Here is a 21,917-nt window from a genome sequence, read left to right as displayed (position 1 = left end):
ACATTAAGCTACTCACGCAGAGAAGAACGGCTGCTGCTGCCATCCTCATCATTTCTGCTACACTGGCAGGGCTAGGGGCCAGGACTCTCCTCTTCGGATTTTTGGGGGATGTTGCTAACTCCGGGTCCGATAACAGGCAACCCACCCGCAGTAGATGTGCACGGTGTGAGGTCTCGCAGCAAGCTATCAAATATGGCGCATTTCTTGGCTTTTTAAAAAAAACCCGCTATGCGTCGCCAGGTGTTTCATCGGATTTGACAGTATCACAGTATCAGCTTAAAGCACTTGTTGCAGGCTGCTGAGTTTGCATATTTTGCTGTGAAGTACAGCCAGACTTTTGACCGCTTTGCCTTGGGCATTTTTAATCTGTAGCTCTGCTCTAAAAGAACGTATGTACCTGGACCCGCCTACTATCCTCGGAAACGTAAAATGATTGGCTAGAATCTAAAGTGTATCACAGCTCAGGAAAAAAAAAGCACCGAAATGTGCGCTGCTTTTCGGTCTGGTTACTACCGTTTATGACAGAACCGGTGCCATCATCCCTAGTTGTCACATGACATTCTTGAATGAGGTCATATTTTTGTATGTATTTTTTAAAATAACATCAACATTCCGTAAGCCAGTGAGGTTCTTACATGACTTTTGAATGAGGATAATTTTTTGGTTTGGAAAATTACCAATAAAGTTTCAACCCCTGTTATTTTTGTAAAAAAAAAAAAAAGTGTTATTGCAATAACATAAAAAGTGAGTAATGAAAGTAAGTAAAAGTACAATTTTATTTATATAGCACCTTTCAAGACAAATTACTTTTGTTTGAGTTGTTTTGCTAACTCGTTGAAGTGTTACTGGGTATCATAACCAGACAGTTTGCGCATACAGTGAGTGAAAGCCTTGGGTGGACTGAATCAGGCTAAATTAAATTGATAGAACTGAGTGGAGTTCTATCGATTGTATTGACCAGACAGTTAGAACAACAACTAAAAGAAACTTAATCTGAAAGGAACAAATAGTTAACTAGTAGCTGATACAAATCAGGATTTAAAACCATTTTTTGTTTGTTTTTCTGTTTGACTCCTTGTTTTGTTTAATATTGCAATTTATATGATAGTATTATGGGTTTGTTAAACTTTTCGATGTGCAAATGTTGGAAAATGAAATATCACAGCTGGAAATCAATGAAAGTGGAAATTCAGAAGAAGTTCTGTCCAATATCTCAGTCTTTCCATGTTCTGTGCAAAATATTTTGGCTCATGTGCAATATCTTGGTCCCAGTAGAACTACCATCTCCACCCTAAATGACCATAGCCCTTCCATCCTTATTTATTTATTACATTATATAATTGCCCTTGTATACAGACCCACAATGTTTCTGTTTCAATATTTCGTACACATATACATTGCTTTTTATTTTATTTTATTTATTTATCCCCCCCCCCTTTGTTGTATATTGGTTTCTCTTCTTCTTACTTTTGCACCTTTGTGGTCAAGCTACCCAATTTCGCTGTACAAGAAACTGCACAATGACAATAAAAAGCTCTAAGTCTAAGTCTTTTCCTCATTAATGCACAACATAGATAACGATTAGTTATGTCTATAACTTCTGTTCCCTGAAGGAGAGGAACGAGGTACAACACATAAGTATGGGATATCACGCCCTCGCGTGTCCTGGCTGAAGAAACCTTTATTCACGCCTTTACGGCAGATGACGTGTGATGACACGCGCAAGGCCCCGCCCGCACATATAGCCGCTGCCATCACCGTCATCCCTCAGTTCGATAGCCGCTCTTCACCGAGCCAACTGCTCAGTGGGGCCACCCTGTATTGTACCTCGTTCCTCTCCTTCAGGGAACAGAAGTTATAGACATAACTAATCGTTCCCTTTCAGTCGATTCACTCGGTACAACACATAAGTATGGGACCTATATACACGCCCCGCAGAGCAGCCACCGAACCGGAACGGGACCACCACATCCTTAGTGAGTGGTAGACCCAGCAGAAAGGACAGCATGAGCCACCGAAGGGGCTGTAACGTCCAACCGATAAAACCGCACAAAAGTGTGCGGCGACGCTCAATTAGCCGCTGCACAAATATCAGCCACAGGCACCCCTCTAAAAAGAGCCCATGAGGTCGCCATCCCCCTGGTGGAATGAGCTCCCACCCCGTGGGGCAACGCAAAACCTCCGGTGCTGTATGCCAGCGAGATAGCTTCTACAATCCAGTGGGACAGCCTCTGTCTGGACAGAGCTCTACCCCTATTCGGATTAGCGAAGCAGACAAACAACTGGTCACACAAACGCACATCCCGAGTGCGCTCAATGTAGGTGCGTAGCGCACGCACCGGACAAAGAGAATGCACCCTCCTCTGCTCCTCAGATTCAAAAGGAGGGGAGCAAAAGCTCAGCAACTCAAACTCCATTGAACTATAAGATGCAGGCATGACCTTGGGAAGATAGGCGGCATTCGGACGCAATACGACCTTGCGGCCATCAGGAGAAAACTGTGTGCAGGCAGGATGCACAGACAGCGCATGAAGGTCCCCCACTCGCTTCGCCGAGGCCAAAGCGAGAAGTAATGCGGTCTTATACGAAAGAAGTTTCATATCTACCGACTCAACGGGTTCAAACGGAGGGCCACAAAGGGCCTCCAGCACCAAAGACAAGTCCCAAGCCGGGACACTGGACTTAAGCACGGGCCTCAGCCGGCGAACCCCTTTCAGAAAACGCACGGCGAGGGGATGCGCACCTGGTGTCACCCCGTCAAAACCGATATGACAAGCAGATATAGCCGCTAAATAAACCTTGATCGTCGAAAACGAAAGGCCTTTATCCAACAGCTCCTGCAGGAATGTTAAAACATCCACAATAGAGCACTGAAATGGGAGAGTGTGGCGGTCCTGGCACCATCGCTCGAAGGCTCGCCATTTGTAAGCGTACAAGCCTCTAGTAGACGAGGCCCTGGCGCTCTGAATCGTCGCTACCACACTAGGTGGCAGACCCTTAGCAACCAAGTTTAACCTCTCAGCAGGTAAGCATGAAGGTGCCACAGATCCGGGCGCGGATGAAACACTTCCCCCCCCGCCTGAGAGAGGAGATCCCTGCGGAGAGGAAGCTGCCAAGGACTTGCTGCAAGCAGGCTGATTATTTCTGCATACCACGACTTCGCGGGCCACCAAGGGGCCACCAGGATCAGAGAGAGGGAATGCCGACGCACCCTCTCCAGAATTGGAGATATCATTTCCACTGGGGGAAATGCATACAGGAGCACGTCTGGCCATTGGTGCGCTAGCGCGTCCAAGCCCAAGGGTGCATCGTGGTCGATTATGGAGAAGTACAGGGGGCAGTGAGCATTCACCCTGGAAGCAAAAAGATCTATTTGCGCCTCGCCAAATAGATCCCAAATCTGAGCCACTATTGAAGGGTGTAACCTCCATTCTCTCACCAGAGGACCCCCCCTGGAGAGAAGGTCCGGCCCCAGGTTCAGGTGGCCCGGGACATGGGTGGCTCTTAGAGTCAGAAAATGAACACTGCACCATAACAGCAGAGAGCGAGACAGCTGCAACAGGGGAAGAGAGCGTGTTCCTCCCTGCCTGTTTATATAAGACACCACTGTTGAATTGTCCGTCTTGACTAAGACATGCTGGCCCTGCAGGACTGGACGGAAACGCTTTAGAGCTAAGAACACTGCTAACAGCTCTAAGTGGTTGATGTGCAGCTGGCGCTGAGCCGCGGACCAGATCCCTCTCACTGACGCACCCTCGCACAGCGCTCCCCACCCACTTAGGGAAGCATCTGTGGACACCACCTTGCGAAACAACACCCTCCCAATCCGAGAGCCCTGGTGCAGTAGCCCGGGCTCCCTCCAAGGACGGAGAGCTAGCATGCAAGACGCAGTCACCGGCAGCCTCCTCCGGAGGTGACGCGAAGCACACAAACGGTGAGAGAGAGTCCAGCGTTGAAACGCTCTCATTTTCAACAGCCCAAGCGGCACTACGGCGATCATAGATGCCATCATGCCCAACAAGCGCAATATCGTCTGGAAACGCAGTCTGCGTCCCAGCTGAAATTGAGCGAGGCAGCGATGAAACGCGGCCACTCTGTGCTCTGACAACCGTGCGCGGCTGGAAAGAGAGCATATTTCCAGACCGAGAAAAGCGATCTGTTGACCTGGGATTAGCGAGCTCTTCTGAAAGTTCACAGAGAACCCCAGTGTCTGAATGTGTGACAGAACCCGCGACAGCTGCGTCTCCGCCTGTTCTCTGGAGCAAGCCACGAGAGCCCAGTCGTCCAGGTAGGCCAAGATGCGGATGCCCCTCTTCCTGAGGGGCGCTAGCGCTGCCTCGGCACATTTCGTAAAGGTGCGGGGAGCGAGCGACAGCCCGAACGGCAGCACTAGGTATTCGTAGGCTACGCCCTCGAATGCAAACCTCAGAAACTGCCTGTGTTTCGGGTGTATAGCGACATGAAAATAAGCATCTGTTAGATCGATTGTCGCAAACCAATCTCCCGGGCCGACTGCACTCAGGAGCTGTCTGAGTGTTAGCATCTTGAACCTGTACGTTCGCAGGTACGTGTTCAAGACTCGCAGGTCGAGGATGGGACGAAGCCCTCCCCCTTTCTTCGGAATGACAAAATAACGGCTGTACCAACCTTTGTCCGTCTCCGAAGCGGGGACCACCCGTATTGCTCTCTTCTGTAATAGCGCCTGTATTTCCTCTCTGAGTACCAAGGCTGCCTCGGGGTTGACAATCGTGTTCACGACTCTTTGGAAACGAGGCGGCTTGACCCGGAACTGCAACCGGTAACCCATGGCAACGGTTTGCAGCACCCACGGAGAGGGGGCGCAAGCGCGCCACTGAGGGAAGTGAGCAGCCAGCCGGCTGGCCTGCAGCACTGACGGCGGGGCGCCGTCGCCCCCCAGTGTGTCTGCAGGGGACTGCATCCCCTGCCTGACCTGGCTCATTTCGCCTGCAGGTTGAGCATTTGAGATTGTTTGAGAGTAAACAACACTCTTTATTGATTGCAACATGGGAACATGTACATTTATACATTTTGTTGGGTGCACCTTTTCCGGGGCATAACAATGAAAAACAGCGGGAACACTCGATGTGGTCGCTTGAACATTCAACACATCTGATGTGTGCAGGGGTTATGTGCTTGGGAGACCGCGATAGGGAAGTGCAGCGCCTTCTGGGGCTGACAACCTGAACAGAACTTAAGCGGCACCTCTTGTGCGGCAACAGAGGGGTAAGAGCAGCGTCTCCCTGCTGCCGGATCCCTTCCCCACTCGCAATCACAGCTAGGAGGGCTGAGGCTTCTTCCTCCTGGGCGTCGGGTCCCGTCGGGGGCCCGGGGGAGGGCCTTTGCCCCAGGCCGACTGGCGTGGAGCTCGGGCCGGAGTACGTGCTCTCGCCGGCGGCCCTCCCACTCCAGCAGTGGGCGCCGGTCTCTTGCCAGCTGTCAGAGGAGCGGCGGGCCTGTGAGAGCTAGCAGTGGGCTTGGGCTGGGGCTGGCGTCTGGGGATGATGTCGCGCAGAGCTTCCGTCTGCTTCTTCCTCAGATCGAATCTAGCCTGAATGGCTTCAAGCGAATGTCCGAATAACCCAGCCGCAGACACTGGTGCGTCCAGATACACAGCTCTGTCTCTATCAGGGACGTCGGAGAGGGTCAGCCACAGGTGCCTCTGCGCCACCACTGTCGAAGCCATCCCTCTGCCCAGGGAGAGCGCTGCACAGCGAGACGCACGGAGGATGTAATCCGTGGTGACTCTAACCTCGTTAAGAAGAGGTGACAGCGGGCTGTCCTCCGGAACCAGCGATCCAAGCTCCGCCAGGCACATTGCTTGGTACGTCTGGAGCATGGTGACGGAGCTCATGGCTCGAGCGGTGCCGGCCTGAGCCCGATAAATCTTCTCCAGCTGCGAGGCCGAGAATCTGCAGTGCTTGGACGGCAGAGTTGCGGGGCCACCGACACCATGGTTATGGGACGGGGCCAGATAAGCAGCCAGAGACGGCTCCATAGGGGGTGGGTTAGCTAAACCAGCTCCCTCGGCGCCGTCCAATTCCATGTACTGTCCATAGCCGGGCACAGTGGTAGACAGAGGTTTGTCCCATGACGCTGTTAGCTCGCAGAGAAAGTCTGGGAACATGGGGAGGCAGTTTTTGGCCGTTGCGGGCTCCGGTGGAAGGAAAAAACCCGCAAACCGCGACGGCTTCCGAGCTGGTGGAGGAGAGGGCCAGTCCACCTGCAGCTTCTCAGCGGCACGGCGAAACAGGGAGAAAAGAGAGGTGTCATCGTGGCCGACCGGCGCAGCAGCGGCGGCATATTGGGTCGACAATGAGCTCTCCTGCTCATCCTCCGACAAACCATGGATGTCCAGGCCGATGTCCAGCACGTCATCGTCTTCCTGGGGAGCGCTGGCGGGCTTCAACCCAGGCTGAAGCCCGTCAGCGCTCCTGCATGGTTCCGGTCCGTCATCGGCTAACCCGTCAACGTATTCCATGTGGTCAGCCCAGCTAATCGCGGGGACATCGACCTGAAAATTTTCGTCTTCGGACTCGGACGAAGCCGGGGCTCCAGACTCGGAAAGAAGAGGGTCATGCCGTGCGACAGCCGAGCGTCCCAGCACTCTTTCCACAAACGTCACCCGTCTTTCCAGGGTCGAGCGTCGGAGCTGGCGACAAAACGCACAAGCTTCGGGCTCCGTCAACGCTCTCCTAGCGTGGACGATCCCCAGGCAGACAGGGCAGGCATCGTGCTGGTCGCTGTCGTGCAAAGAGAAACCACATCCCTGAGGACAGGGGCGAACAGAAGATTTCTGCTTTGCTCGCTTCGGTTTGGAGTCCATTCCCAAAACGCAAAGCGAAACGCTGCACAAGAAAAACTTGAAAATAGCGCTCCGCGGGCAGCCTACGCACCAGCTGGGCGGTGGAGGCTAACACCAACAGGGGCAGTTAAGCTAGGTTCAAGTTGGCAGACAACGGAGCTAACTAGCAGTAGCTAGCTAGCCCAACTCAGCAGAGGTGTTCTCAGCGAGGTGAAGAGCGTAAGAACTGAGGGATGACGGTGATGGCAGCGGCTATATGTGCGGGCGGGGCCTTGCGCGTGTCATCACACGTCATCTGCCGTAAAGGCGTGAATAAAGGTTTCTTCAGCCAGGACACGCGAGGGCGTGATATCCCATACTTATGTGTTGTACCGAGTGAATCGACTGAAAGGGAACTATGTAATGTGTCTGTTGCACACTTTGTATGTCAGGAATAACCATAAATGTGTTGTCTTACAAACGGCTGTATCAGGTCTTTGCATCCACAATAAGCGAGGATAACAGAACTCCTGGAAAGCAGAAAAAAAATCTGGTTCTTGTTTTTAAGACAGCTATCTTTAGTTTAACGTCCGTCAAAATCCGTCAGGAGGGATCAGGAGAGAGCAATGGTCTGCCAAGCCATTCCCTGTTTCAAAGTTTAATAGTTTTGCACCTGCTGTCGCTTTAATATTAAACTAATGAGGTTGAAATGGACTCACAGTGGTTTCTGCTTCTTAATTGGACAGATTTATATCCCTTAAGTATAACCAACTTTGTGTTATCTGCAACCCGTTCTCACTCCCAAAGCGTAACATTTTACGCTAGGTGACAAATCGTCACCATATTACGTTTTCGGTTACCCACCACGTTCCTAAATGACGACCTCGGAAAAAGAGGAAATATGAGAACCGTCTGGACTGCACCTACACATGTTCGCTCTTATTCTTCAAATCGCTTAGAAACACGCTATTTAACATCATTAAAGTCCTGGTTAAGGTCAGGAATAAGGTTATGGTCAGGGCTAGGGATAAGGTTAGGTTTAGGGCTGGAATACAGGGCTGGAACATCTATTACCGCGGAAGCGTCATTGCACTGGATCCCAGCCATAACCCGCCGCGTACCATAAGAACGCCGAAGGTCTCCTTTCGCGTTCCTCAGGAACACCGCGTGACGTGACAAAACGTCGACATGTTACGCCTCGGGAGTGAGAACGCTCTGACATGTCAGTTATGAGGAGTGAAGGAAAAAATACAAGATTGATGATACAGGATCTGGATCAGATGGAGAAACAGGCGGAGGAGGCAGGAAGCCAGCAAGAGGTAGGAAGGCATCAAAATGAATAGCACAAACATGTTAAATATAGACCATCAGCCACCATGTTTTAACTCAACTCTAAAGGTAAATACTTCAAGTCCCTCTTCCAGCCTTGCGAGCTATAACCTCCAACCTCTTTGTTGTGTCGTGCCTCTCCCAGGTCGTGGCCGTGGCCGACGAGGTCCAAACGTACAGAGCTCCGGTGACCACAAAGCACGCTCGGAGCTGAAAACAAAGGATCAGATCATGAAGCAGCGCAAGAAAAAGCAGAAGCACCAGTTCCTGCAGGGCGGGGGGATGAGGAAGCTCCGCTCCAAGAACAAAAAGTGGCTCGGATAAGTTAAAAAGTCAGGTTTTGGAAGGGGTGGCCATAAGAAAGGCAAGCTGAGGAAGAAACTGTGAGGAGGACAGAGGGTTGATGGTGTGGAGGACATCACGAGGAACTGGGTGATAAGCGTCAGAATCATCTGAGAACAGGGACGTGCAGGGGGGGGGGGGGGGGGGGGCTAGAGGGGCTTGAGCACCCGCCCCTTTCCTGATGAGTGCCCAAAGTGCCCTTTTGTTGAGGCAACTTTTAAATTTTATTTATTTATTTATTTATTTATTTTATGTGTGTGTGCGTGCGGAGTCCTGTCTGTGCCCCTCAACAATAATATTTAACTATTAATCATAGTTTTGCTAAATAAAAGGATCTGGCTTGCATCAGTCACATGATCACATTTAACCAATGATCGCCCTCGACGGCAGAACGCGCTGGTTACGAGCCGGGAACGAGCTCACAAAGAGCACGCGCATTTGTTGCGGTCCGGAGCTGTAGGAGAAACACAAGTTAACTCAGAGACACAGACTGATGCGACAAACCCAGTAAGTAGGTGTACAGCGCACACTGTAGTGTGTAGCACACAGGAGTATTAGCTTATTACGTACATGTTGGTAAGCTGTCTTGTTGCAACTGACGAACTGAAACAAACGAGCGTGCTGTGTGTGCAACAGCGTGACAAACATTACCTGTCCTTTTATTAACTGCACAAGTAGTGCTGGTCATAGCTGCTGGCTACCTGTGTAAGGCTGTCATGGGTCTGTAGCTCTGTCACCGTTTTAGGGAACATATTTAGTTTTAAAGTAAGTTTCTGGGCATTTCCTGCCTTTCTGGAGGGATTATATTTCACTAAAAAACGATCTAATATGCATGTCCACATAATAATTATTATAATTATAATATATTAAAAAACACACGCTGTATTTTAAAGAACATACATTAAGAAGCAGATTATATTAGATTTATATTTTAAATAAGACAAAAGTTGGATTTTACAGCAGTAAAATGATTGTATCTCTACAGTTTAAAAATGTAATAAGCTTTGCCCTGCACAGAGTGGATAGTGAAACAAATGGAATCATCATAAATACATTATTTCATATTTATTACTTCCCCCTCCTCATTGCTTTATTATTGTAGCTCTAGTAATAAATAATAATGTAAGGATGCCCATAGTATATACAGTATTCTGAAGAAGGTCTAAAATGTCACTGTGTGTGCATGTGTGTGTTTTATTTAGCTGGATTTAAAAAAATATTACTCATGATATAACATTGTGCAGACATGGCTGGTAAGGACATGAGGAGGAAACAGTAGGAGCTGTATGAGGCTACTAAAGGCAGGGCTATAACATTTTGCTGTCATCATTTTATTATAGATCAAGTGCAAGAGTTGTTAGGTGTGGATAATTAGATTATAGTTTATTGCAATAGCAAGTTGTGCCTTGTTCTCAGATAGACAGCAAGTGGAGAGTGATATATGAAATGATGGGAAGGAAGGAAGAAGAGAAGCAAAGAGTGATTCACAGGCAGAGCCGAGTTTATGTCACAGTTTTTCGTTGCCTTATGGTTCCAAGCGCTGTCACCAATCTTTGCATTTTGTTATTATCTCATGAAACTTGTTTAATCAGCTACCATCTCTCCTGTGGACTTTTTAATGTCTACAGTCTCAGATCAACACAGCCCTGCCCTTCCCATATTAGATTCTTGATGAATGTGTGTTGTTGTTATTCAGCATGGTTCAATGTGCCCCTTTTTAACTTTGAGCACCCGCCCCTTTAAACCTCTCTGCACGTCCCTGATAGAGACAGGTTTTAAAGACTAGAAATGAAAACATGTGAGTCCTGTCTTTAAATAAAAATATATAATTCCCTATATTCCTATCTATTCTTGACATTGAAGCTTTACTCTTCTTGATATTGTGACAAAATACTCTTGGGTTAACCACGAGCTTTCTAAAAACTTGCATATAACAATTGTGCACCATTCATTCCTCATCTTTGCTGCCCATCATTACAACTTTGCTAATGATGGGCAGCAGGTTAGTGTCATGATGTCACCTCAGACATAGTTAAAAGCCCTGTTAACGTAGCTGCTTCTCGCCGGGTGCGGTGGCGCGTGCCTGTAATCCAAGCTACCGGGAGGCTGAGGTTGGAGGATCGTTTGAGCTCACGAGCTCTGAGCTGCAGCAGGCTATGTCGATTAACACAAAATAATTATCCTCATTCAAAAGTCATGTAAGAACCTCATTGGCTTACGGAATGTTGATGTTATTTAAAAAATTCATACAAAAACATGACCTCATTCTAGAATGTCATGTGACAACCTCATTGGCTTATGGAATTGTGATGTCACAGGCTTCTGAATCCATAAATAGGGGTGAGGAGGTACAACTTTCAGTCCGTTATTTGCAGCACTTATGTTAGCAGCATTCAAACGTTCACCAGTAAAGCATTTTCAAACATCTGGATACTTTTCGTACTCACGGTATACAGACTCCAACATGTCTCAGAAAGAGCAAGAAAGACAAGAAGCTGACCCCAGCTCTATTCCATGGTATGAGTCCCTAGACCCTTACATCAGCTCTCTTCCTTGGGATGAACAGGTGGAATTAGAGGAAAAGCGATTGGAAGAAATGGAGAAGGAAAATCTCATGAACAGAGAAAAGATTAAGATCCTGACAGAAGAAAATGAGAGAAAGAGCGCTGAATTAGAAAAATTATCCTACCAGCTTCAGGAAAGGGAAGGTATTATTGAGGAGAAACAATGGGCTCTCCAAGATAAGAAGAATCACGAGCTCCAAGAAAAGCTTGATGAAGCTCTAGAAAAAATTAAAGATCTGCTCCAAAATGAGAAAAAAGAGAGCATTAAAGGGGATAAAATGCTCAAGAAGAATCAGGAGCTCCAAGAAAAGCTTGATGGAGCTCTGGAAAAAAATAAAGATCTGCTCCAAAAGGAGAAAAAAGAGAGCATAAAACAGGAAAACATGGTCAAGAAGAATCAGGAGCTCCAAGAGAAGCTTGACGAAGCTCTGGAAAAACTGAAGGAAATCCACCAAGAAGAGAAGCAACAGTCCACACAGCAGAGAGACATGCAGAGCAAACTCCAAGCCATGGAGGAAAAATACAAAGCGCTGCAGGTGAAACATGACAAAACTCTGCACAAAAGTCAACAGTTGCTTCAAGACAAGAAGCAAATGGAAATGAAACAGAAGGAAATTGACTCCAAGCTTGACGAGATGGAGGAAAAACACAGATCGCTCCAAATCAAGCTTGAGAAAACAGTGCACAGAAATAAAGAGTTCATTCAAGAGAGAGAGCAACAAGAAATGCTGGAGAAAGAAACAGACTCCCAGCTTGAAGTCTTGGAGGAAAAACTGAAAATGCTGCAACTAACTCTTGAGGAAACACTGCTCAAAAATAAAGAGCTGCTTCAAGAAAAAGACCAACAGAAAATACATCAGGAAGAAATGGATTGCAAGCTGAGGAACATCGAGAAACAAAATGAAGGCTTGCAAGTGATGCTTGATGAAGCTCTGGAGAGAAATAAAGAGTTTCTGCACGAGAAAGACCAACAGAAAATAAAAAAGGAAGAAATGGATTGCAAGCTGAGGCACATCAAGAAACAGAATGAAGGCTTGCAAGTGATGCTTGATGAAGCTCTGGAGAGAAATAAAGAGTTTCTTCACAAGATAGACCAACAGAAAATAAAAAAGGAAGAAATGGATTGCAAGCTGAGGAACATTGAGAAACAAAATGAAGGCTTGCGAGTAATGCTTGATGAAGCTCTGGAGAGAAATAAGGAGAACCTCCAAGAAAAGAAACAAGAGCCCGTAGAGCAGAGAGACCTGCAGAGCAAACTCCAAGCCATGGAGGAAAAATACAAAGCGCTGCAGGTGAAACATGACAAAACTCTGCACAAAAGTCAACAGTTGCTTCAAGACAAGAAGAAACTGGAAATGAAACAGAAAGAAATGGACTCCAAGCTTGACGAGATGGAGGAAAAACACAGATCGCTCCAAATCAGGCTTGATAAAAAAGTGCACGGAAATAAAGAGCTTCTTCAAGAAAAAGACCAACAGAAAATACAACAGGAAGAAGAAAAACTTAATCTCCAGAGGAAAAATCAAGCACTCCAAGAATTGTATAACGAAACAAAGTACAAATCAACTGTACTGGAAGAAGAAAAGAAAAAGCTGGAAAAACAATGCTCAGCGATGCAGAGTAGCATCAATGAGATGCTGAGAAAAAATACCGAACTTGAGGAACTTTCTAAGACCTTGAAGTACAAAAACACTGAAATCCAGGCGCAAAAGCAAGAACAACAGAAAACACATAAAGACCTGCAGTGTAGACTTCAAGAAATCCAGAAGAGAAACCAGCAGCTGGAAGACATGCACACAGATGTGCACAAGGCAAAGCGAATAGAGGAGGCAATAGTTAAAGAACTGAAAGACAAGCTTAAAGAAAAACAAGAACAATTAGAAGACATGGTGAAAAGATGCAACAAACTTGAGAAAGAAAACGCAGAAACAATCGATGAGCTGAAAACCCTCATCATTGAGAAAAAAGTGCTGGTGGAAGAGTATCTGAAAAAGAAGAAAAAACGCTTCCACTGGTTCTGGAGGAGGGGCACTGCTGCTTCTCACCTGATGTAACCTCGTCTTCCTCCACCTCTATTCCATCTTCATTTCCCCCCTTCCCCTCCCTCCTTTTTCTTTTTTCACCCTCACCCCCCGACCAGTCCCGGCAGTTGACTGCCCCCTCCTGAGCCTGGTTCTGCCATAGGTTTCTCCTTTAGGTGTCTTTCACTTTAAAAGGAGTTTTTCCTATCCACTGTCGCCTGCTGCTTGCTCAGAGGGGATTGTTGGGGTTTTCTCTCATCTCTCTCTTTCATTCTTTCTATCCTTTCCCCCCCTTCTGCCTTTTCCTTTACCCAATAAACACAATTGCCCACATTTTACATTTGTTTGAAAAATGTCTTCATTCAACAATAATTCATCTTAGGTATAAAAACAAGAAATAGGTAATAGCTGCATGTGTGTTTGTGTGTGTGCATAATATACATACTTGTTTCCCAGAAAGATTTAATACTAGATGGATAGAGACCAGGGACGTGCAGAGGGGGGGGCTAGAGGGGCTTGAGCACCCGCCCCTTTCCTGATGAGTGCCCAAAGTGCCCTTTTGTTGAGGCAACTTTTAAATTTTATTTATTTATTTATTTATTTATTTTATGTGTGTGTGCGTGCGGAGTCCTGTCTGTGCCCCTCAACAATAATATTTAACTATTAATCATAGTTTTGCTAAATAAAAGGATCTGGCTTGCATCAGTCACATGATCACATTTAACCAATGATCGCCCTCGACGGCAGAACGCGCTGGTTACGAGCCGGGAACGAGCTCACAAAGAGCACGCGCATTTGTTGCGGTCCGGAGCTGTAGGAGAAACACAAGTTAACTCAGAGACACAGACTGATGCGACAAACCCAGTAAGTAGGTGTACAGCGCACACTGTAGTGTGTAGCACACAGGAGTATTAGCTTATTACATACACGTTGGTAAGCTGTCTTGTTGCAACTGACGAACTGAAACAAACGAGCGTGCTGTGTGTGCAACAGCGTGACAAACATTACCTGTCCTTTTATTAACTGCACAAGTAGTGCTGGTCATAGCTGCTGGCTACCTGTGTAAGGCTGTCATGGGTCTGTAGCTCTGTCACCGTTTTAGGGAACATATTTAGTTTTAAAGTAAGTTTCTGGGCATTTCCTGCCTTTCTGGAGGGATTATATTTCACTAAAAAACGATCTAATATGCATGTCCACATAATAATTATTATAATTATAATATATTAAAAAACACACGCTGTATTTTAAAGAACATACATTAAGAAGCAGATTATATTAGATTTATATTTTAAATAAGACAAAAGTTGGATTTTACAGCAGTAAAATGATTGTATCTCTACAGTTTAAAAATGTAATAAGCTTTGCCCTGCACAGAGTGGATAGTGAAACAAATGGAATCATCATAAATACATTATTTCATATTTATTACTTCCCCCTCCTCATTGCTTTATTATTGTAGCTCTAGTAATAAATAATAATGTAAGGATGCCCATAGTATATACAGTATTCTGAAGAAGGTCTAAAATGTCACTGTGTGTGCATGTGTGTGTTTTATTTAGCTGGATTTAAAAAAATATTACTCATGATATAACATTGTGCAGACATGGCTGGTAAGGACATGAGGAGGAAACAGTAGGAGCTGTATGAGGCTACTAAAGGCAGGGCTATAACATTTTGCTGTCATCATTTTATTATAGATCAAGTGCAAGAGTTGTTAGGTGTGGATAATTAGATTATAGTTTATTGCAATAGCAAGTTGTGCCTTGTTCTCAGATAGACAGCAAGTGGAGAGTGATATATGAAATGATGGGAAGGAAGGAAGAAGAGAAGCAAAGAGTGATTCACAGGCAGAGCCGAGTTTATGTCACAGTTTTTCGTTGCCTTATGGTTCCAAGCGCTGTCACCAATCTTTGCATTTTGTTATTATCTCATGAAACTTGTTTAATCAGCTACCATCTCTCCTGTGGACTTTTTAATGTCTACAGTCTCAGATCAACACAGCCCTGCCCTTCCCATATTAGATTCTTGATGAATGTGTGTTGTTGTTATTCAGCATGGTTCAATGTGCCCCTTTTTAACTTTGAGCACCCGCCCCTTTAAACCTCTCTGCACGTCCCTGTCTGAGAACATCACCAAAGATTTTCCTGGCGCTTTGTGTGACTGTAGATTAAGGAGAAAATCATTTGTGAATCTTTACACTGCAGAAATGCACGTCACTTCTTCCTTGATGGCCTGCTGAACTCTGCGTTTGCCACAGAGTTATGTTTAATTATGATCCACTAACCTGGATTTACTACTTGTAAGCATGTTGGCAGTCTAATAAAAGTGTTTTGGAGTACTGAAATATGTCTTATCAAAATGGTAAAATACAGATATTAAATATTGTGTGCTTAATTTGCAGTTAGTTTCAAAAATCGTCTCGCCCATCTTTTCTTAAAATAAGAGGTGCTCTATAAAAATGACATTAAATTCTGTAAACGTGCTCTATTTGCAATTATTTATCATTACTGTTGTCCAAGTGGTCTCATTTCAAAGTTGAAAGCGAGCATCGGAACGGGCAAGAAAGGCGACTTTTAATTGACTTTGAATGTGTTGTGGTTACTGATATCAGATGGGCTGGGTTGAGAAACTGGCTTAGAATTCCTCTTGCCTTCAGCATGGCCACGCCCCTCTGACTTCTGCAATCAACAAGGCATTTTTACCCAGGGAAATGTTTATTTCGCGTTTCAGTTTGGACTGTTCTCTGTAAATTCCTGAGAAAATTTGAGAAGATCAGGAGTGTCTGAAAAACGTAAAACAGCCCATCTGTCACCAACAGCAATGCTGCCTTCAAAGTCACTTAAATCACCCTTTTTTTTTTCTGGCATGTGATTGGCTGATTAGATATTTGCATTCACAAGCAGCTGAATAGGTTAGTGCAGGGGTCAGCAACCTGCGGCTCTTTAGTCCTTTTAGTGCGGCTCTGCGTGGTTTGGGAAAATAAATTATTTTTTTAAGTAATTAGCTGAAGTGTATTTTATTTGTGTTAGTTCTTTTTTAACTTGTAGTTCTAAATTGGAAGATTACTGTGATATTGAAATGAAATATAAATATAAAATTATATTCTATTAGTTTTTGAACGCTCAAAATAAGCGTCACACTTGCGGAAGCCGATATACCCGCCGAAACGCCGTGCATTTATCGAGACTTTCAACCCCAGGTAGGCTAATTATCAATCTTCGGATCCACATTATGTCAGCAGCTCCACCGTGAACTATGTTAAAAACAAACACCGCTCACGCCTCACAGATGACAGCTTACAGTCCTGCGTAAAGATGAAAGTGACTTCATACAGCTCCGATTTGCAGACGCTGTGCGCAGAGATTCAGGAGCAGAAGTCCCATTGTAAACATATCACGGCAGACCCAACGATGTTTCCATGAACACGCTTTACAGCTTCTCTTTATTGACCACTTTTCACACACGGTTGCTGTATGCATACAGCCGGTGTTAAAGCTCACAGCCCGACACATACCAACACAACAGCATAGAGAGCACAGACGTTAAGGCGCCGAGGCGTGATCGCGGGTGCCGCTCAGGTGCGTCCGCCTCCCCTGCAGCGGCGCTGCAGACCACGCCCCGCCACACACATTAACCAGGTAAAATACATATTGTCAGGGTTCCTGGGTCGGTGACCCAGTGTTTTCAGTTTTGTTCATGTTCATATATATATATAGCATATAGTAAACAATGAATCTGTAAACGACAGCTGTTGACATTTTTTAAAAATGAATGAAAAAGCATATTTAAATAATCAACATACATGATTTAAATATAAACACACACGTGACAAGAGACAGAACGTGTAGAAGATATATGCAGAAAGAGCTTTCAGTGGTCAGCTGATAACATGATATCTAAAAAATACATAGCTCATTTTCCTGTCTGTTAGTTGGACATGCTAACCTGTTAACAAGCTCCTATATTCACCCATACAGTTTGTAGATCATTTTGCTAAAATAGGTAAAATCTCCACTCTTTCAGGGCACTAATAGGCTAAAGGCATATTACAAAAGGTCATTCATGTATTCACAGATTCTCTGTAGTTATTCTGCTGCTCATTCACCTGTAAAAACCACACCAATCATTATTTCAACAGCCTTTTTATTTTGGAACAAAAGCATTTGACGATATGACTTACAGGACGTTACCAAATTCATGAAGCTATATTTGTGAGTTTATTTATCAATATCAGTTTAATGTAAACAGACTGATGTAGTAATAGACAGTAAAATGTTGGTGCGTGTGTAATATATGAGCGTTTATGTTTCTCTACATGGGTAAAAGTACTCCATGTCGCCCTCTGGTGGTAGCAACCAACTATGAAAAGAATGGATGTTGGATCTTAACTAAATGATAAAAAGTTTTATTACTTTGTATTACTTTCTTTAGTTTGGTAAAATTTACAGTTTTAATCCCGTAAGAAAATAAATCACTATCATAGAGAGGGATATTAGTAATTCGTTTGTTAATAACACTTTGTTTGTGTTTGCTAATGTTTCGACAGGAAAATGGTTTTCTACAAAGTTGTTTCATGTACAGAGTAACACACACACACACACACACACACACACACACACACACACACACACACACGTATGACTTTGCCTGTTTCAGCTGAAACAATTTCAGTGTTTCAAACCATGTTCCAGGATTTTTCCTTCACCATTTATGAGGTTTCAAGAAGAAGATAAACGACAGATATGAATGTTTGAAAAAGTTATAGATGAAAAGATGAAAAATACTCAAAGTATAAATTCAATTGGTTTATTGTTTTATGAATAAGTTGAAAAAGAAAAAGTTAAACAAGTAAATAATGAAACAAGGTAAAATGAAGTAAGAACAAAACGTTAACAAGTAAATAATGAAACAAGGTAAAATGAAGTAAGAACAAAACGTTAACAAGTAAATAATGAAACAAGGTAAAATGAAGTAAGAACAAAACGTTAACAAGTAAATAATGAAACAAGGTAAAATGAAGTAAGAACAAAACGTTAACAAGTAAATAATGAAACAAGGTAAAATGAAGCAAGCACAAAAAGTTAAGTAAATAATGAAACAAGGTAAAATGAAGTAAGCACAAAAAGTTAAGTAAATAATGAAACAAGGTAGAGGAGAGAAAACCCCAACAATCCCCTCTGAGCACGCACTAGGCGACAGTGGGGAGGAAAAACTGCCTTTAAACGGGCAGAAACCTCCGGCAGAACCAGGCTCAGGAGGGGACAGTCAACTGCCGGGACTGGTTGGGGAGGTGAACACAGGTGGAGCAAGACGAGGCTACACCTGCTGAGGAAGCAGTAGAGTTCCTCCTCCAGGGCCAGCGGAAGCGTTTGTTCTTCTTTTTCATGCAGTTTTCTACAAGAGCTTTTTTTTCCAGGATGAGGGTTCTCAACTCATCGATGGTTTCTTTGTTTTGTTTCTCAAGCTTCTTGCACGTTTTCTCCACCTCTTCCAACGTTGCTTGTTTTTCTTCAAGCTTTTCCCTGAGCTCTTTGGATGTTTCCTCCTGCATTATCTTGTCCTTGTGCATGTCTGCGTTTCTTTGTTGTACTTCTTTGTACATGTCTTGTAGCTCCTCATTTCTTTTGTGGATATCTTGGAGCGTACGCTGCAGGTCGTCATGTATGTTGTCTTGTTCTTGCTTTTGCGCCTGCATTTCAGTGTGTTTGCGCTTCAAGTTGTTGTATTCCAACAATATCCCCTTAGTGAGCTCGGAGTTGTTTCTCGCCATTTGCTCCATCCTTTTCTGCATGTGCGAGCATTGTTTGTCCAGTTTTTCTTTTTCCCCTTCTAGTTGCTTTTTCTCGTGAAGAAGGTCTTTGTTTTGGCGCAGAGTATCATCCACCTTCTCTTTCAGCATTCTGTATTTTTCCTCCGTGACTTTGAGTTTGTGCTCCATGTCTCTTTGCCTTTTCTCCTGTTCTTCCTTCTGTTGGAGGATTTCTTTATTTTTTTTCACAGCTTCATCGAAGTTTGTTTGGAGCAGCCGATTCATTTGGTCCATATATTGGAGATCCCATTCTGTCTTCTCAACAGTAGCTTTGCTGTCTTTAAGCTGGTTGGACATCTCCTTTAGTTCCACGCTCTTTTGCTTGTTTTCCTTAATTAGGAAGACAATCTGCTCTCGGGCTTGTCCAAACTTGATTCCCCAACCCTCATTAATAATATTTATGTCGGGCTGGCGTTTTTGTCTTTCTTCCAGGTTCTTATTTTGCGCTTCCATCTGTCTACACTTCTCCTCCAGTTGAAGTTTCTCTTCTTCAATCTGTTGAATTTTATTCTGGAGATGGTAGTTTTCCTTCTTACTGTCATGTAATGCCCTTTGGACGGCTAAGAGGTCATTTGGGGAAATTGGCCGGCCACGACAGGAAGGAGAAGCGGCGTAATCTTTTTGCCTTGGTTGGTGTCTTGTTGGATACATGTTGAAGGTTGTACACGACAACTCTGAAAAGGTTTCCAAAAGTTTCTGTGGTGAACGTGTGAAGGCTGCAAACACAAATGCTGCGAAGACACGAACTAAAAAACTGCTGTGTGTCACCCCTGTTTAAGGAAAAACTTCAAAGGATCGTGTAGTGACATCATAACTCCGTGAGCCAATGAGATTGTCATGTGACATTTTGGAATGGGGATATTTTTTTTTAAACCGTTTTCAAATTTAACTTAATATTTGACTGTTTCTTAACTGACCTGTTTAGCTGATTAAGAAATGAATTGAAACGAGCATCACTAACGTTATATAACAGACAACAGAAAAAAAACAGTTTTTTTCTAAGTAATAGAGGTATAATACATTTTTAAAAAAATTTTTTTAAATTATCCTACTTTTTATAAGAGGGAACATTATTTAAAGAATATGTATTTAATTGGAAAACTCTCTATTCGTCTAAAGGCTATAACAAGAAAGGTGAGCTTCCTGCTCAAAAATGAAATGACCAAAATAAATGGAGCATTTCTCTGCAATTACAAACTCTGTGTAAACAATCTTGGTTTCAAAATAAGGCTAATGCTGGTGAGATGTCATCACAGGTGTAAATATTACTGCAGATGTTACTATGTCAAAGTTTCACAACTGTCTTATGTTTATTTATGTAGGCAAGACCTACTTTTCACTTTTTTGCTTTGCTATATGTTCTTGAGTGTATTAGTTTGCCAGCAGCACGAACATGTACTAGTGTCAATAATAATAGTACGGTGGATTAGAAAACCTGCTCACAAGTTGAATAAACACCCAGGATTGTTTCATCATTTTCATTCAAAACCAATATTTGAGTCAAAATGAGAAAGTTGTTTGTGCTGTCTGATGAAGAAGAAGCAAAATAAAGTGCAGTTTTGATGTAGATGATGTTGTATACAAACTAGAAGAGGAAGATAGTAGGATCTCTGTATCATGCTTTGTCACTTTGTACCATGTAATTCTTTCTATTTCCACCAGGGGGTGTTTTCAGAGGTGGTAGGTGGTAAAAGAAGAGGTCAGCAGGAAGATGGCGAAGAGCGACCAAAGACCAAGAAAAAGAGGCAGTCAGGCAAAGATGAAGAGTATTATATCCCTTACAGACCTAAAGACTTTGACTCTGAGAGAGGGTGAGGCATTAAACTGTTGCATCTGTTTCTTTAAAAAATGTGAATGGCTTTGTGTTTTATGCTGTTTTGTCCTGTGTTATGCGTCGACAGGTTGAGTCTCGGTGGAGAGGGCAGTGCTTTTGAACAGCAGGCCTCTTCAGCTGTCCTTGATCTCATGGGAGATGAAGGCGATCGCCTTAACCAGCAGAAGAAAATGATGAAATGGTACAAATTTCCCTATGTTTGACTCAGTATCCACCAAATGGTCATTTCAAACTATAATTTAAAGTCTTTTTTCCCCCTTCTTTTTTTAGGGACCGTAAGAGGAAGCGTTTTGTGAGAGAAACGGGAAAAGAAGACCAGAAGAAGAAGATCAAAACAGACAGCGGTCAGGTTATCAGTAACAAGAAGAACAGGAAGAACTTGTATCCTTCCAACAAAAAGCTTCTCTGTGTGCTGCTCTCAATGACCCTCTTCTCTACTCCTATGACAATATTAAGCTGTACTGTGAAGATGTTGTATCACTTGACAACATGTCAGTTATGAGGAGTGAAGGAAAAAATACAAGATTGATGATACAGGATCTGGATCAGATGGAGAAACAGGCGGAGGAGGCAGGAAGCCAGCAAGAGGTAGGAAGGCATCAAAATGAATAGCACAAACATGTTAAATATAGACCATCAGCCACCATGTTTTAACTCAACTCTAAAGGTAAATACTTCAAGTCCCTCTTCCAGCCTTGCGAGCTATAACCTCCAACCTCTTTGTTGTGTCGTGCCTCTCCCAGGTCGTGGCCGTGGCCGACGAGGTCCAAACGTACAGAGCTCCGGTGACCACAAAGCACGCTCGGAGCTGAAAACAAAGGATCAGATCATGAAGCAGCGCAAGAAAAAGCAGAAGCACCAGTTCCTGCAGGGCGGGGGGATGAGGAAGCTCCGCTCCAAGAACAAAAAGTGGCTCGGAGAAGTTAAAAAGTCAGGTTTTGGAAGGGGTGGCCATAAGAAAGGCAAGCTGAGGAAGAAACTGTGAGGAGGACAGAGGGTTGATGGTGTGGAGGACATCACGAGGAACTGGGTGATAAGCGTCAGAATCATCTGAGAACATCACCAAAGATTTTCCTGGTGCTTTGTGTGACTGTAGATTAAGGAGAAAATCATTTGTGAATCTTTACACTGCAGAAATGCACGTCACTTCTTCCTTGATGGCCTGCTGAACTCTGCGTTTGCCACAGAGTTATGTTTAATTATGATCCACTAACCT

At 44.3% G+C, this 21,917-nt stretch overlaps 3 protein-coding genes and 1 long non-coding RNA gene across 4 annotated transcripts; 3 read left to right on the top strand and 1 right to left on the bottom strand.

Moving 5' to 3' along the window:
- Nucleotides 1-7,984: 7,984 nt before the first annotated feature.
- LOC146558686 (uncharacterized) lies at nt 7,985-8,382 on the top strand. The gene is made up of 2 exons (XR_014888450.1): nt 7,985-8,121; nt 8,277-8,382. It is a non-coding gene; the product is annotated as an uncharacterized LOC146558686 (long non-coding RNA).
- Nucleotides 8,383-10,814: 2,432 nt separating this feature from the next.
- Nucleotides 10,815-13,391, top strand: LOC146558685 (uncharacterized). The gene has a single exon (XM_085247403.1). The coding sequence runs from the start codon at nt 10,854-10,856 to the stop codon at nt 13,089-13,091; it is 2,238 nt and encodes a 745-aa protein (XP_085103529.1). The 5' UTR covers nt 10,815-10,853; the 3' UTR covers nt 13,092-13,391.
- Nucleotides 13,392-15,403: 2,012 nt separating this feature from the next.
- Nucleotides 15,404-21,686, top strand: LOC146558683 (ATP-dependent RNA helicase DDX54-like). The gene is made up of 6 exons (XM_085245910.1): nt 15,404-15,419; nt 16,208-16,257; nt 20,530-20,678; nt 20,769-20,882; nt 20,972-21,159; nt 21,445-21,686. The coding sequence occupies exons 1-6, from the start codon at nt 15,404-15,406 to the stop codon at nt 21,684-21,686; spliced, it is 759 nt and encodes a 252-aa protein (XP_085102036.1).
- Nucleotides 18,054-19,780, bottom strand: LOC146558684 (uncharacterized). The gene has a single exon (XM_085247722.1). The coding sequence runs from the start codon at nt 19,516-19,518 to the stop codon at nt 18,310-18,312; it is 1,209 nt and encodes a 402-aa protein (XP_085103848.1). The 5' UTR covers nt 19,519-19,780; the 3' UTR covers nt 18,054-18,309.
- Nucleotides 21,687-21,917: the final 231 nt, after the last annotated feature.

This window comes from Mchenga conophoros, linkage group LG15 (genome assembly GCF_057382185.1).
Source record: "Mchenga conophoros isolate Kocher_MC1m ecotype Shallow Benthic linkage group LG15, M_conophoros_male_GT1.1, whole genome shotgun sequence".
NCBI lineage: Eukaryota > Metazoa > Chordata > Actinopteri > Cichliformes > Cichlidae > Mchenga > Mchenga conophoros.
This window is presented reverse-complemented; position numbering and strand designations above follow the sequence as displayed.